This window comes from Telopea speciosissima, chromosome 3 (assembly GCF_018873765.1).
Source record: "Telopea speciosissima isolate NSW1024214 ecotype Mountain lineage chromosome 3, Tspe_v1, whole genome shotgun sequence".
Lineage (NCBI taxonomy): Eukaryota > Viridiplantae > Streptophyta > Magnoliopsida > Proteales > Proteaceae > Telopea > Telopea speciosissima.
The window spans coordinates 8,780,248-8,793,845 of NC_057918.1; the positions used below are offsets into that span (position 1 = coordinate 8,780,248).

The 13,598-nt window shown below is 39.3% G+C and overlaps 2 protein-coding genes across 2 annotated transcripts; both read left to right on the plus strand.

Moving 5' to 3' along the window:
* The first annotated feature begins 1,482 nt into the window (after positions 1-1,482).
* LOC122657068 (protein LSM12 homolog) lies at positions 1,483-5,003 on the plus strand. Its single transcript, XM_043851826.1, has 5 exons — positions 1,483-1,682; positions 1,844-2,003; positions 2,098-2,178; positions 4,479-4,602; positions 4,713-5,003. Exons 1-5 carry the CDS (start codon positions 1,553-1,555, stop codon positions 4,758-4,760), a joined length of 543 nt encoding a protein of 180 aa, XP_043707761.1. The 5' UTR covers positions 1,483-1,552; the 3' UTR covers positions 4,761-5,003.
* A 2,140-nt stretch (positions 5,004-7,143) lies between these two features.
* Positions 7,144-9,656, plus strand: LOC122654021 (xyloglucan glycosyltransferase 4-like). The gene is made up of 4 exons (XM_043847994.1): positions 7,144-7,836; positions 8,033-8,341; positions 8,454-8,858; positions 8,965-9,656. The coding sequence occupies exons 1-4, from the start codon at positions 7,228-7,230 to the stop codon at positions 9,601-9,603; spliced, it is 1,962 nt and encodes a 653-aa protein (XP_043703929.1). The 5' UTR covers positions 7,144-7,227; the 3' UTR covers positions 9,604-9,656.
* The last annotated feature ends 3,942 nt before the right edge of the window (positions 9,657-13,598 follow it).

Sequence of the window (13,598 nt, forward strand, 5' to 3'; positions counted from 1 at the left end):
ATGGACACCCCCTCTAAGTATTCAAAATGGCACGAACTTATCAAACTTGGTCAAAATGGCAACCTTCCCCCTGACGTTAAACAGGGTTACCACCCAAAGTTAATATGCCCATTTTAACCCCATTAGTTATTTAAAAAAACAAGATGAAATATGCATTTTAACCCTAAAATATCAACCTTCCCCCTTCTTCCCTCTTCTTCCCTATTCCAACAATCTACCCCCTCCCCCAAACCCTAACTCATCGCGGGCAGCCCCTCACCGCTCCTTTCATGTCTCACTCATCTCTCACTGCCTGAACCTGATTCAACCTGGTGTAGTAATACCTTAATTATCCCCATTTTTTGTTTCCCCTTTCTTTCTGGGTCCTCTAGAGTAGTCAGATTGCGAGGAGCAGCAGCTGTTCATACACGGTGAGCATAAAAACCATGCTGCTCACCAGTAAGATTCACCCAAGACAGAATCAGCCTCTCATTCGACAAAGCTTATGGTAACCAGGTCTGCATCGATGATCACTTTTTCTTCAAGTTTTTATTATTTGTTTGTTCTCTTGAAATTCCATATTCTTAAAGGAAAGGATTAAAGGAAAATGTATCTATTTTGATATCTGATCTGATCTAATCATCTGGGTGGATTAGGTTTATGCCCCAAGGCTGGACGGCCCATCGTCTCGGATTTTAGAACAATGCTCAACGGATACGTTTCAGATAAGAGGGCCATGTACCTACCAAATTTGTTATCTATATCTACTAAGATCCGGTTATGATGGTTGGAAGCCGAAGATAGTGAAGGTGTATGGGGGCCTTCTAAGGTTTCCTTCAATTACTACACCTTCATTCCCAATGGAGTTTGGTTTGGTTTCAATCTCTGCAATTCCAATGTCAACCAGAGTTCATCCTTTTCTGTTTGTGTCAAACCTGGATTTTCCAAGAAAGTTGCAATGCCAAGACCAGCACCATCACCCTCTCCCTCTCTGATTTTTATGCTCTTAAGTTCACATCAAACACTTTGGCAGGCAGTGAGAGATGAGAGGAGCGGTGAGGGGCTACTGACAGTGAGAGGGGGGATCGAGTTAGGGTTTGGGGGACGGAGGAGACCGTGAGACAAATAAAAAGTTAAGGGTATTCACCCTGTTGAAAGGGTAATTTTGCCATTATAAAAATGTTAACAGCAGCTTAACTGCAAAAGACTAACGGACTGGACTTAATTGAAATATAATCATAAAATAAGGGCAGTCTTTGATATTTTTTCAAAGTTTGATGAGTCTGTGACATATTGAATACTTAGAGGGGTGTCCGTGAAATTTGCCCCAAAAAAAAAACACTATGTAATGTGCTTAGAGATACAGTAGAACCTTTATTGATCTCATGATTCCCATCCCACATTCGTAATCGGAGGTTTGGCTTGTAGCTTGGACGGCCACGGATCTCCCTTTGAATCCGTGAGTAATAAGATCGACCTACACTAAGTCATACGGCGGAACTTTTCGCTTCGGTCTTTACATCGTCAATAACAACGCCGAGCTTGCAGTTGCAGGGGCAGCACCACAGCAGCCATGGCCATGGATTCGAGCTACGGCGATGAATTCGCGGTGGGTTGTTTTCTTTCCATTAAGACTACGTTGGGGGACGAGTTTGAGGGTCAAATCATCACCTTCGATAAGCTTTCCAACATTCTAGTCCTTCATATCCTTTGCTCTCGCAGTCTTTACTACCACATCTATATATATTTGTGTTTCCCTTTTTATCTTATTCTCTTTTTATTTGTATTCACTGAAATTCTTCACATGGGTCTTTGTTCTTTCTACTTTATGCGATTAAATTCCTTATCGTAGTTTGATTAGCACAAGAAGGTTCGAAAACGGGCCCTCGTCGAAATATTCGGCTTTTGAAGGCGAACTATATTAAGGATTTCACGCTACTGGGTCAAGCTGAGGATCCTCTTGATCACAAGAAATGTTATCTCGATCTTGCTAGTCTTCAAGCAAGGGAGGAAGCTGCTATAAGGTGATCGGATTTGAAGCATACGATGATCCAGATGCTTGTTTTGATTATTTTGTCTCCCCCACCCCCAAATAAATCTTGATGAGGTTAATTGCAGGCAAGCAGAACTAGAGGCTGTGAGAATTGGGGTTGGGGTTACCAGTGAGGCCCAGAGCGTATTTGATGCATTGTCTAAGACGTAAGTATGCTGACCTATTGGTTTCATATCGCAATTTTCTGTTTTTGGATAATAACAGCCTTTAAAAGAAGAAAGAGGACAAAGTAGACATAGGGATACATAATAATACATATAAGTACCAGTACAACAACAAGCTGGCCCTCCTCAGAAGGACCGATCCCTCAACCCCAACCCTAACCCAATTACTAAGACATACTATGAGCTCCAATTTACATCTCACAGGGGAATATAATCCCCAAAACAGATCCGGTATCTAACCACTCCTTGCTTAGCCAAATTATCAGTAACCTCATTTGCACTTCTTAGTGGCCAACGAAATTTAATATCAAATGGGGCTGTTAGTTGCTGAATTGGCCTTATAAGATGATTATAGTGCCAAGGAGCTTCCCTTAAATCTGTCATCCATTTAATCACATCAGCTGAGTTCCCATTCACCATTGCATGAAGCTACCCTTTTCTCATATCTCAAAGTAAAGCATTTTTTTAGTAGTGTTAACTATGCCTATTACACATATAAGCCATGACAAGAGCATTGCAAACATTGGATGTAGAAGGGTATGGAAGTATTGAAATTGATGTGTCAACTAAAAGTCGGAATTCAATAGGCTACATAATAACAATAGATCATCTATAACATAAATTAAAAGAAAAAGAAGACAGAAACACAAAAAGAATAAATGGTCGTAAACCAAGGGTTTCGAAATTGTTGATAGCTGCTCATTGGTCTCTAAGGACGGTATGTGCTTAGATTGTTTTTGGTTCGGAGGGATTTTGGTATCTAGGATGATTCCAAATAATGGAAAGGTGAAATACAAAGTATGTCCTGGTGAAGTCAAAAGTCGGGAAAGTTTGGTGTTAATGGATGAAATGACTGTGTAAGGTTAAATGGTAAAGTGTGAAGGGGGTGACAATAGAAGAGAAGGAAAATGAGAGAGGCACTAAGAACTAAGAAGTTGCAGTACTCAGTGAGTCAGTATGAATAAGTAGTTATGATAGATGTGGGAGAGATGAAATTGATGGTAATAAGATTCAAAGAGTTGTAGCCAACTATTTCTCTTTTTCCTTCCCCCCTTTCAGCTGCAGTAGTCCATTTTCTTATCTCATGAGTCTGGGTATTCTGTAGCATGGATGGTGTTTAAAAATTTTATTGAGATGCTATGTAGGCAAAGGTTCCATTGTGATGGTCTGAATTGGATGCTATCTTGCTAGATGGCTAATCTGTGTGCCTGAATTGTGTCCATGGTTTATTGGACTTTTAAAGTTGGATGTTTGGTGAACTTGTCCCAACTACCCATTTGTCGAAATTTCCCTAATGGGGATGTGTTAAGCTACTAATTACCTGATTAAGTTGCCCCAGTGCCATCCCTATTCCCTTCTCATGTCATGGTCTTGAATCTTGATCGCATGCTCGTATGCCTGTAAGGGTCCACACACCAAATATTTGTCAGTGTTAGCAAGATTTCTCTGACATTGATAAATTGCTGCATTATAAGTGACGGGTTATAACTCTTCTTCACCCTACGTGCTCCTCATGCTTCGGTGCCTTTGCTCAATTCTGTCTAGCACATCGGCAACCTGTTGATAATTCTTTTGTCTGTAGTGCTTAGTGTTTCTAATTATCTCTTTCTTCACAATAATAAAATTTAAATCATTGATTTGGTAAACAAATACTTCAGAGAATTTAGTTTTTCTCTTTTGGTCCTTTTATGATGTTCTCTACATTTGTCATGGTCTTGATCTTATATGCTTGTTTGCGCATAAGGGTCCATGCACTAAATGTTTGTCAGGATTAGTAAGAACTCGTTGACATGGATAAAAATTGCTGCATTTATATTCAACACATGTTTCAGCGCCTTTGCCTTATTCTGTTTAGTTCCTGTGTCAATGAGCTGTCCATTGATAAATTATGTTTTTGGCAGTGCTTAGTGCTTCAAGTTGTCTCTTCATTTACAATGACAAGAAGGTTTAGATGATTGTCTTGGTGAACAAATACTTTAGAGCATTTAATATCAGCCTTTTAACCCTTTTATGACCTGTTTCTTCTATCAAGACTTTCTTCCTCACAAGCTTCTTGCATTAATTTTTTAAAACTGGACATTACTGTATTAAGATTTCTCAACTTCACTTTATTATAAACCATTGAGTTTTCTCACAGATTGGAGTTACTACTTCTGGTGCCAAAAGTATGTGTAGTTGACAATCACAGTGAAATATTCTCTAGTGTATTGTCTTAAAAGTTACATCACATCCTTACTTTCAAATGCATCTGTTCTTGCTGACCATTCATGTTCACTGATCAGGCTTCCAGTTCACTGGGACAAGACTGTCATTGTGGTGATGAATGAAGTTCGCGTTAGCAGTCCATATCTCCCTGAAAATGTAATTGGTGGAACCCCTGCTGCCAATGATCGGGTGAAGAAAGTGGTAATCCATATTGATACTCGGTGATGCGGAGTTTTTGTTTTTGATTGTCCTTTCATTTTTTAAATGTATTTCAGGTTTCAGTTGGGGGTTTTGGCTTATTGTTTTTGCAGCTAGAATTTGAAAGGAAGAGGTTGCATGCCCGTGGTCCAAGCCAGTGATGGTTTATCCTTTCCATCATTTAGCTGCTGGGGGAGTGCTGCCGTATGCTTGGTAACCATATGCTAATACCCATTTACTGCATTCATTGGTGCGCTGAGGTAAGGTGTCTGGCTATGTAGCTTGGAAACAAGTTCTGTTGGAGGAGGGGGAAGACATCTGAGTGACTTTTAATCACACACTTATCTAAGTTTTTACTTTGTAGTGGCTAAGTTAATGCGAAAGAATGTTAGAAGGTTGTTGAATTTTGGAGCCCTTCTCTGTTGGAGGTTGTTTTACTCCCTCTTTTTATTTCCCCAGTGGTTTGTTGTTGACTTTTCAATGGGTCTACATGAGACCATTGTCTAGATCTATAACAGTTTATGGATGAAAAGTTTACTGTGGTGCACCTTAAATAGTTGCTGAAGGAGTGACGTTTTGTGAACATTGGTGTTGCAGAGTGCGACAGCCTAGTGGTTGACTAAAGTTGAAAACTTAAGCTCCACAATGAGATCTTTTTCAAAAGGCTTCTAAAATGTGATTTGTTGGTTGTGAATGGAACTCCGATTGGTAAAATTATAAAAGTTCAGAGTTCTTGGTGCTGGATTTTCTATTTTACTGGTAAAAGAATGATTCAATTAAGAGGCTATAAAATTTCTAAAAGATCAAATAAAGCATCTTCCTTCACAAGTGGAGCTTAGCTTTGTTTGACTTAAGATTTATGATAATTGCTAGTACTCTGAAGGAGTTCTCTTTTTTCTAACTCAATGGAGACTTTTACGAATATCCCATCTTACTTGCACATGGGATTTTGGAAAATGTGAAAATAAGGGGATCACTCCTATAAACAGAGGAGTGAAACCCTCTCAAGACATCCTTTCAAATTTGTTTTTAAAAGGTATGTGTTTTATTTTTTTGTTTTTTGGTTCGAAGACCCCACTCAATTGAGGCAAAAAGGGTGATACTGCAACCAAAAGGTCCTCCGGAAAGGAAGACACCCAAAGGTATGTCTTTTGAGATTATTGGAAGGATGTCGTGAGGGGTGTCACTCTTTTATTTCCTCTCACGAGTTAGATGTGTTTGATATGATTTTTGGAATGCATTAGCAATCTAGAATGCATTCCAAGAATACATACCAAACACAGCCTAAGAATAACATGGAAAATTGGAAAGTACTGTTTAGGTGTCTATGGAATAACATGGGAGGATATTTTATTGAATTCGAATATGAAATTTAACATTCTATCCAATGGTAAAATTTCCCACAACATTTGCTCATGCGACTCAAAATGACATACTATTTACTATGGACCGAGTTATCCCACACCCACGGTCAAGGTAAAATCCCTTGACTGAGATGGTGTTGAGAGGGTATTGTGCAAGGGTGAGGGTTTTATGAGCTGTTGGGCCGGGGTACACTAGCATGTCTCTCTTCTCTTTATGTGAAATGACCTCATTGCCCTCTTATGTATGATAGCATTTTATCACACCACTTTGGTTTACTCCCCTCAACCCTGTGCCGCTTGCTCAAAGAACCTCTCTCTATAAGTTTATTTACGCAATGGGGTGAGGTTTCTGTCCAGGAGTGCAGATCCTACGCCAGCATGAGGGCCAATGAGAGTGTATGTGGAAGCATCAACAAGGATAGAATTTTCACTTTTTATGGAGGTAGGGCGGTCAATCGTAGTGGACCACACTTTCGGAGAGACTCCTTTGCCAATCCAGATCCTCTATGACGCAGCTGCCCGTAACGGCCTGTGTGGTGCAGATTGAGCTGCACGCGCAATGACTGCCTTACCCCCGTTTGGACAAGACGTTTGGACAGGGGTAAGGCGGCCTTTGCGTGTACGGCTCAGTCTACGCCGCTCAAGCCACTACGAGAAACGTGCCGTAAAGGATCTAGATCCCTCCTTTTCCCATAAAAGCAAAAACTGCAAAAACGGAATTCTTAACCGTCGGAGACTCCAATGCCACTCGGCACACACTCGGCACACATTATTATTAAGAAATAAGAACCATTTAATATTTACAGTCTCATGGCTCCAGTCAACTTCTTAACAACGACTAAACCCAGTAAAGGATTTCAGTGAGGGTACCCTCAAGGGACTGAGGGGGTAGTTACTTGTTCTTTCTCCCATTTATAAATATATGCAGGGACTTCATAGTTTCTCCCATTGCACAAGAATTCCAATTCAGCTGATGGAACTGGTGCAGTGAGACATAATTGGACGAGAACGGGATCCTAGTACTATCTTCTTTGGTTAGAGCTTTTCTACTCGCAGATTCTCCATTTTATATTACAAATGGAGATGATGGGAGTTTGTTAACCCATGTTCAGTCCTCCTTTCTTGTCTCGTGGAGAGTCATTTCAATTGCTTCTGTTTGGAAATTTCAATCCGACTGTTGCAATTCATTTTCCATTTTTTAACTCTGAAACTACTTAAGTTTCTTTAACAGGATATTGTACCTGGTTCCCTTGTAGTTTTTACTATGGATAATCCCAACAATTACTCTGTACTAGATATCAATGGCGATGCTGTATCAGTGCTTCCCGAGAAATCTAAAACTAAGAACACCAAGCAGTTCGCTTGGGTTCTTCTCCTCAGAGCTCACAGAGCTGTTTCATGTCTTTTCTGGTTAGTGAAAACTTTCTTCGCAATGGTTGCTGCAGCGAAGAAACGAATAATCTTCTTGAGAAGAAGAGAAGAACCCAAAAACAGGGGAGGATTATTAAGGTTTGTAAAAGTACTTCTTCTTGTTTCAATGGCAGCTCTCTTCTTAGATGTCATTGCCCATCTGAAAGGATGGAATTTAGGTCTAATTCAACCTTTGAAGGCTCAGAGTAGTATACATTGGTCTTATCTGGGTTGGCTCTCATTTAGAGCTGATTATATTGCTCCAATGATTAAGGGGCTCTCTAAATTCTGTATTGTTCTGTTCTTGGTTCAATCACTCGATCGGCTACTGCTCTGTCTCGGGTGTTTCTGGATTAAATTTAAAAGTTTGAAGCCCACGGCAGAAGGAAACGCATATGACCTTGAGGATTCCTGTGGATTCCCTTTGGTTCTCGTTCAAATTCCCATGTGCAATGAGAGAGAGGTAACATTCTATTTAATCAACACACAGATTTCTTTGTTTCTTTTACAAATGCCAATGGCTGTGTTCCAAGACACTCTCCTCTAACTAGATTCATTATATCCTGAGAGAGGCTAGTTAGTGTAGTTACAATGCAAGTTCTCATGTTTCAGTGTTTTCTGTTTGTCTAATTTGGTTAATTGCATTGCATTCTATACAGGTTTATGCACAGTCAATCTCAGCTGCATGTCAGTTGGATTGGCCTAGGGATCGGCTCCTAATTCAGGTCCTAGATGATTCAGATGAAGAAAGTATACAGCTTCTAATCAGAGATGAAGTCTCTGCATGGAGGCAGAAAGGACTGAACATAGTCTACCAACACCGACTCATCAGAACTGGTTACAAAGCTGGCAACCTAAAATCAGCCATGGCTTGTGATTACATCAAAGACTATGAGTTTGTTGCAATATTTGATGCTGATTTCCAACCCAATCCAGATTTCCTTAAATTAACAATCCCACACTTCAAGGTTATTATAATCCTAACAAACCCAAGAACAGAATATATTTTGGAAAAACAATTAAGAATTTGTGCTCTTGATAATCTTCCTCATTAGTGATATATTGTGATTGACTTCACAGGACAATCCTGAGCTGGGTCTTGTTCAAGCCCGTTGGTCTTTCGTGAACAAAGATGAGAACTTGCTAACGCGGCTCCAGAACATAAGTTTAAGCTTTCACTTTGAGGTAGAGCAGCAAGTAAATGGCATTTTCCTCAACTTCTTTGGGTTCAATGGAACTGCAGGTGTGTGGAGAATTAAGGCACTTGAGGACTCGGGAGGTTGGCTTGAGAGAACCACTGTTGAGGATATGGATATTGCAGTTCGGGCTCACTTGAATGGGTGGAAGTTCATCTTCCTCAATGATGTTAGGGTGCTCTGTGAATTACCAGAGTCTTATGAAGCTTACAAGAAACAACAGCAACGTTGGCATTCGGGTCCAATGCAGCTATTTCGATTATGTCTTCCCAGTATCATCACCTCTAAGGTTATTCTCAGTTGCCACAGCTTCAATTACCTAAAGGCTATGAGGTTGATCTTCACTAAGTTTGATAAAATTATTCTTGGCTAACTTTGATATTATTTTGGTGCAGATATCAATTTGGAAGAAAGCCAACTTGATTTTCCTCTTCTTCCTTCTCAGAAAACTGATTCTTCCATTCTACTCCTTCACATTGTTCTGCATCATCCTTCCATTAACAATATTTGTACCAGAGGTCGAATTACCTACATGGGTGATCTGTTACTTGCCCATCTTGATGTCCCTTCTGAACATCCTACCTGCCCCAAAATCGTTTCCTTTCTTAGTTCCATTCCAACTGTTTGAGAACACCATGTCCGTGACAAAATTCAATGCGATGGTGTCAGGGCTATTTCAGCTGGGGAGTGCTTATGAATGGGTTGTGACAAAGAAGTCAGGGAGATCATCTGAATCAGATTTAATAGGGATGACTGAGGTGGCATTGAAGTCTTCTAATCAGCAGAAGCTCCATGAGAGAGTATCTGAATCTGATCTAGCAGTTTCAAGTAAATTACATAAACATGAAAAGATTCCATTGAGAAACAAGAAAAACAAACTCTACAGAAAGGAGCTTGTGCTTGCATTTCTTCTACTCACTGCATCTGCAAGAAGCCTAGTATCAGCTCATGGTTTGCATTTCTATTTCTTGTTGTTTCAAGGTCTATCATTCCTTATTGTTGGCTTGGACCTGATTGGAGAACAGATGCAGTGAGATGAGAGTGAAAATTCTCCATTTGGAGCCACAAATTTTCTTTAATAAATTACAGTTAAGAGGTACTCCATTTAACATCAAAAAAACTTAATCAAAGAGTTGGTATTGAATTTCATAACAGTTATCAAGATCTCTTTTATATGGAATCAGTAGATCAGAGATACCGATACCATTATTCAGTTGGATTCTTAGTATTCTTTCTCTTCTCAACACTCACCCTCACATGGTAGCTTCTGTGTACCTGTCTCTCTACACATGGACAAACAACTTAAGGAGAAATAACAATGAAACCTGAGCGATCATGATACCATGTTGGAGCGTCTAACCCAACACCTCAAGGTATTAAGTTGAGATAGCTTCCTAAGGACCTAAACAAAGCGATGTGAGACTATAGCCCTACAACTCTCAAACATCTCATTTTGAAATATGTTTGTACGATCATGTCAAAACCTACTCCGAACCGTTAAGACCGATCGAAAAAACTTGGGCCGAAATTGGTTTGGTTTTGGGCTGGGGTATTGCAAGACCGGCTAAAAACCGAACCAACTGATAACCAAACCGAATGAAACCGATAAAAAAACATAGAGTATAAGGTTATGAATAGGTGGATTGATTACTCATTGATTTCAATATTAGTGAGCAATTTTCTGGTTGTAAGGGGAATTATTACAAATCAACGAGCATGAGGTTGAAAAAAAGGAAACTGATTTGTAACCATGCTTCTTCCATTGATCTCCTTGTTTACTATACAAAATTAGTTGGTTATCCAAAATGACTTGATAGTAGGGTTCTTTTTGTGATTTCAATATTAATTATTTTCTCAGTGATTATTCATTGATTTCAATTTTAATTATCTTCTCTTTACAATTAATGATAAATAACTATATGATTTGTAACAATGATTTTGCTTCAAACTCTATTTATCCATTGATTTGAATATTAATTATCTTCTATTCTTCCCCATATAATTTATTCTTTTTTGTTTGAATTACAACATGAACTGATGAACCTATCAAATCATTTTTCTTATTTTTGGTTGTATATATATATTTTTTTAACTTGGGAAAGTGAATTGAAGTGTTTTTATTGAATCTTTCCTCACTACAAATTATGAATTTAAGATTTCATTGTGGCTCAAACCCGAAAGCAAACCAATCTAAACCGGTATTAACCCGATATTGAAAACCCAAAATAAACCAAAATCGCATCGGACCGAAACCGAAACCGACCGAAAACTGAAGTTTCTTAACGGTTTGATTTTGGTCTCACCATTCCAAGATCGAAACCCGATTCAACCGGACCGAAACCAAGCCGAACCGATCATTTGACACCCCTAGTACGCACCCCCCCTTCATCAGTAATATTACCTCTTACTAAAAAAAAAAGAAAGGAATTTTCAATAGGGTTCAGAATTAATGATGAACCTAGAGTCTAATCATAGCATGTCACATTACCATAGGTGAAGAGAAAAACCATGGGTGAATGAAAACTTAATTAACTCTGTTTTAGCTTATTGTATCATCTCAAGACTCTATACAGTATTCTACACTGTTTCATTGCTAGGAAACAAAAAATAAAAAAGGCATACCGGTGCACGAGGCTCCCATCACTGTAGACTTACCTCTACTTTAGCAAGTAGGGGTGTCAATGGGTTGGTTTGGTTCGGTTTCTGTTCGGGTTTTTCGGTTTCGATGTGTTTTTTAGAGAAATCGAGACCAATCCAATAAGAACTTTTTGGATTCGGCTCGGTTTCGATTTCGGTGCGGTTTGGTTTTGTGTCGGTTTCGATTTATGATAACGGATTGATATCGGTTTGGATTCGGTTCGGTACCGAGTTTTTTTAAACAAGTTGGATTCGGTATGTGCTTATTTTCTTCTCTTTCTCTTTTCAACTACATAAAATATTTCATTAGCCCCACACTTAAAAAGGAGATCAATGGAACAAGCACTGTTACAAATCAATTTCCCTATTTTCATAACCTCATACTCATTAATTTGTAATAATTTATCTTACAACCATAAATTTGCTCACTAATATTGAAATCAATTCAATGATTCATAACCATATACTCATTATTTTCTTATCGGTTTAATTCGGTTCGGTTTTTGGTTTGTTATCAGTCGGTTCGGTGCGGTCCAATTTTCAACCGGTCCCGTCATACCCCAGCCCAAAATCAATCCAATAAGGAATGGTTCGGTTCGGTCTCGGGTTTTTTCGATCGGTTTCGATCGGTCATAATGGTTCGGGCTAGGTTTTGACACCCTTAGTGCGTACAACCAGTGGCTGCACGAACACAGAGATCATGAAGCCACCGAATGGAATTTGGTCAATCTGTCGTACCCCCAAGCGACAGGGCCTTTCGAGCTAGGGCATCTGACATACCATTTATAGCCCTAGGGATAAAAAAGAAAGATACAGAGTGAAATTGGGAAGCCAGCCAATGAGCATCCGAAATCAAATCCTCCACCTCCAAGCAAGGAGTTTTATCGCCCTTGATACATAAAACTGCATCATTACTATCAGTTTCAACGAGGATATTCTCAAGACCCATCTCCAAAGCTGCAGTGACCACTTCGAATAGCAAGGACCTCCCTTGGATGATGGAACCAAAATGATAGGGGATAGACAGTGCCTTTTTTAAAACTCTAGTATGATCCCGCAAGACCACCCCTAAACCACCTCTACTTCTATCTTTTAGAAAGGCAGCGTCGCAGTTTAACTTGATCACCCCAACAGGTGGGGGTTTCCAGTGATGGCAAGATTGGGGGGTACTATCAGCTCTAACATTTGGAAGAGCATTCTGCTTCTGAGTTACTGCTATAAACTCCAAGTAGGCCTTTTCTGTGATCATAATAACATCTGTGGGGGTCCAGGCTTTACCATTGAAAACCAACTCATTGCGAGCTCTCCAAAGGAACCAGCAAATAAAAGATGCTCTTGCAAGAGCATCACGGGCCATCCTCCTGTCATCATGAAACCACACGCCCTAGCTTTGGATCCAGTCCACTAAACAAGGAGCTTCACTAGGGGGGGAGAACTGCAGAGGGGATCCAAACCATACACTTCTCGCAAAAGGACAATCAAACAGTAAATGATCACCTGTTTCTGGGGTTGCACTGCACCTCGGATAGATAGGATCCACTTGAACTTTGCAAGACACCAAATTTGCTCCAGTGGCCAGGGCTTCATTGCAGGTCCTCCAAAGAAAGGTTTCTCCATCTAATAAGAAAGTCAAATACCATAATTGAAGAGATTCACTCTTCATTTTTTTCCCTGGGTGAAGAGTATGAATAAATGAAATAAGAAATATCAGAAGTGGACCTTAATAGTAACCCGGACCACTTATCTATACATGTACTTTTCACGTATGATTAGATGATGACATATGTTTCTTTTGTTTTCATAAATACCCCTCTATCTCTCTGTCTTGACATTAAACATTTGATAATTACTCGTATTTGCCATTGTCATCAACTTATATTGATGTCTTTTTCTTTTGCCATTGTCACTTACAAAACATATATAATACAATTTTCGTTAAAAAGGGAGAGGGTTTCCCATGCTGCTAGCATGAGAAGGAATCTGCATGCACCAATTAGTGGTCTAAAATACATCATGTCGTAAGTACATTGATCACCATCATATTTTTTTAAAAGGTTACAAAAATCTACAGGGAAGTTTGAAGGATATAAAAAATAGTTTCACTGAAAGTGTTGCCTAGAATGTCACCAAATTATGTACATAGCTTAGAGAAAATCCTGAAATATTTAACAGAAGGAAAGAGAAAAAGATGAGTATTTTGATTTTCAAATGTTAAGCCAATTAATTGTCCTTGTTTAAGAAAGAATTATGATTAGAATTGAAAGCAACAACTTAACGGTTTCAAAATGATAGGTTCACATATAGATCATTCTAGACTCCATACTCAGATGACCAAGGTTAATTATAAAGGCCCCACCTCCTCACTCAGGAAGAGTGAGATCCTGTAAAAACA

Bases quoted from the DNA above. Each gene is read 5' to 3' on its own strand.
- LOC122657068 (XM_043851826.1), top strand. From the start codon at position 1,553: ATGGCCATGGATTCGAGCTACGGCGATGAATTCGCGGTGGGTTGTTTT. The intron at 1,683-1,843 runs ATATCCTTTGCT...TTTGATTAGCAC, and splicing joins TTCCAACATTCTAGTCCTTC to AAGAAGGTTCGAAAACGGGC. The intron at 4,603-4,712 runs GTAATCCATATT...TTGTTTTTGCAG, and splicing joins ATGATCGGGTGAAGAAAGTG to CTAGAATTTGAAAGGAAGAG.
- LOC122654021 (XM_043847994.1), top strand. From the start codon at position 7,228: ATGGATAATCCCAACAATTACTCTGTACTAGATATCAATGGCGATGCT. The intron at 7,837-8,032 runs GTAACATTCTAT...CATTCTATACAG, and splicing joins CCATGTGCAATGAGAGAGAG to GTTTATGCACAGTCAATCTC. The intron at 8,342-8,453 runs GTTATTATAATC...TTGACTTCACAG, and splicing joins TAACAATCCCACACTTCAAG to GACAATCCTGAGCTGGGTCT.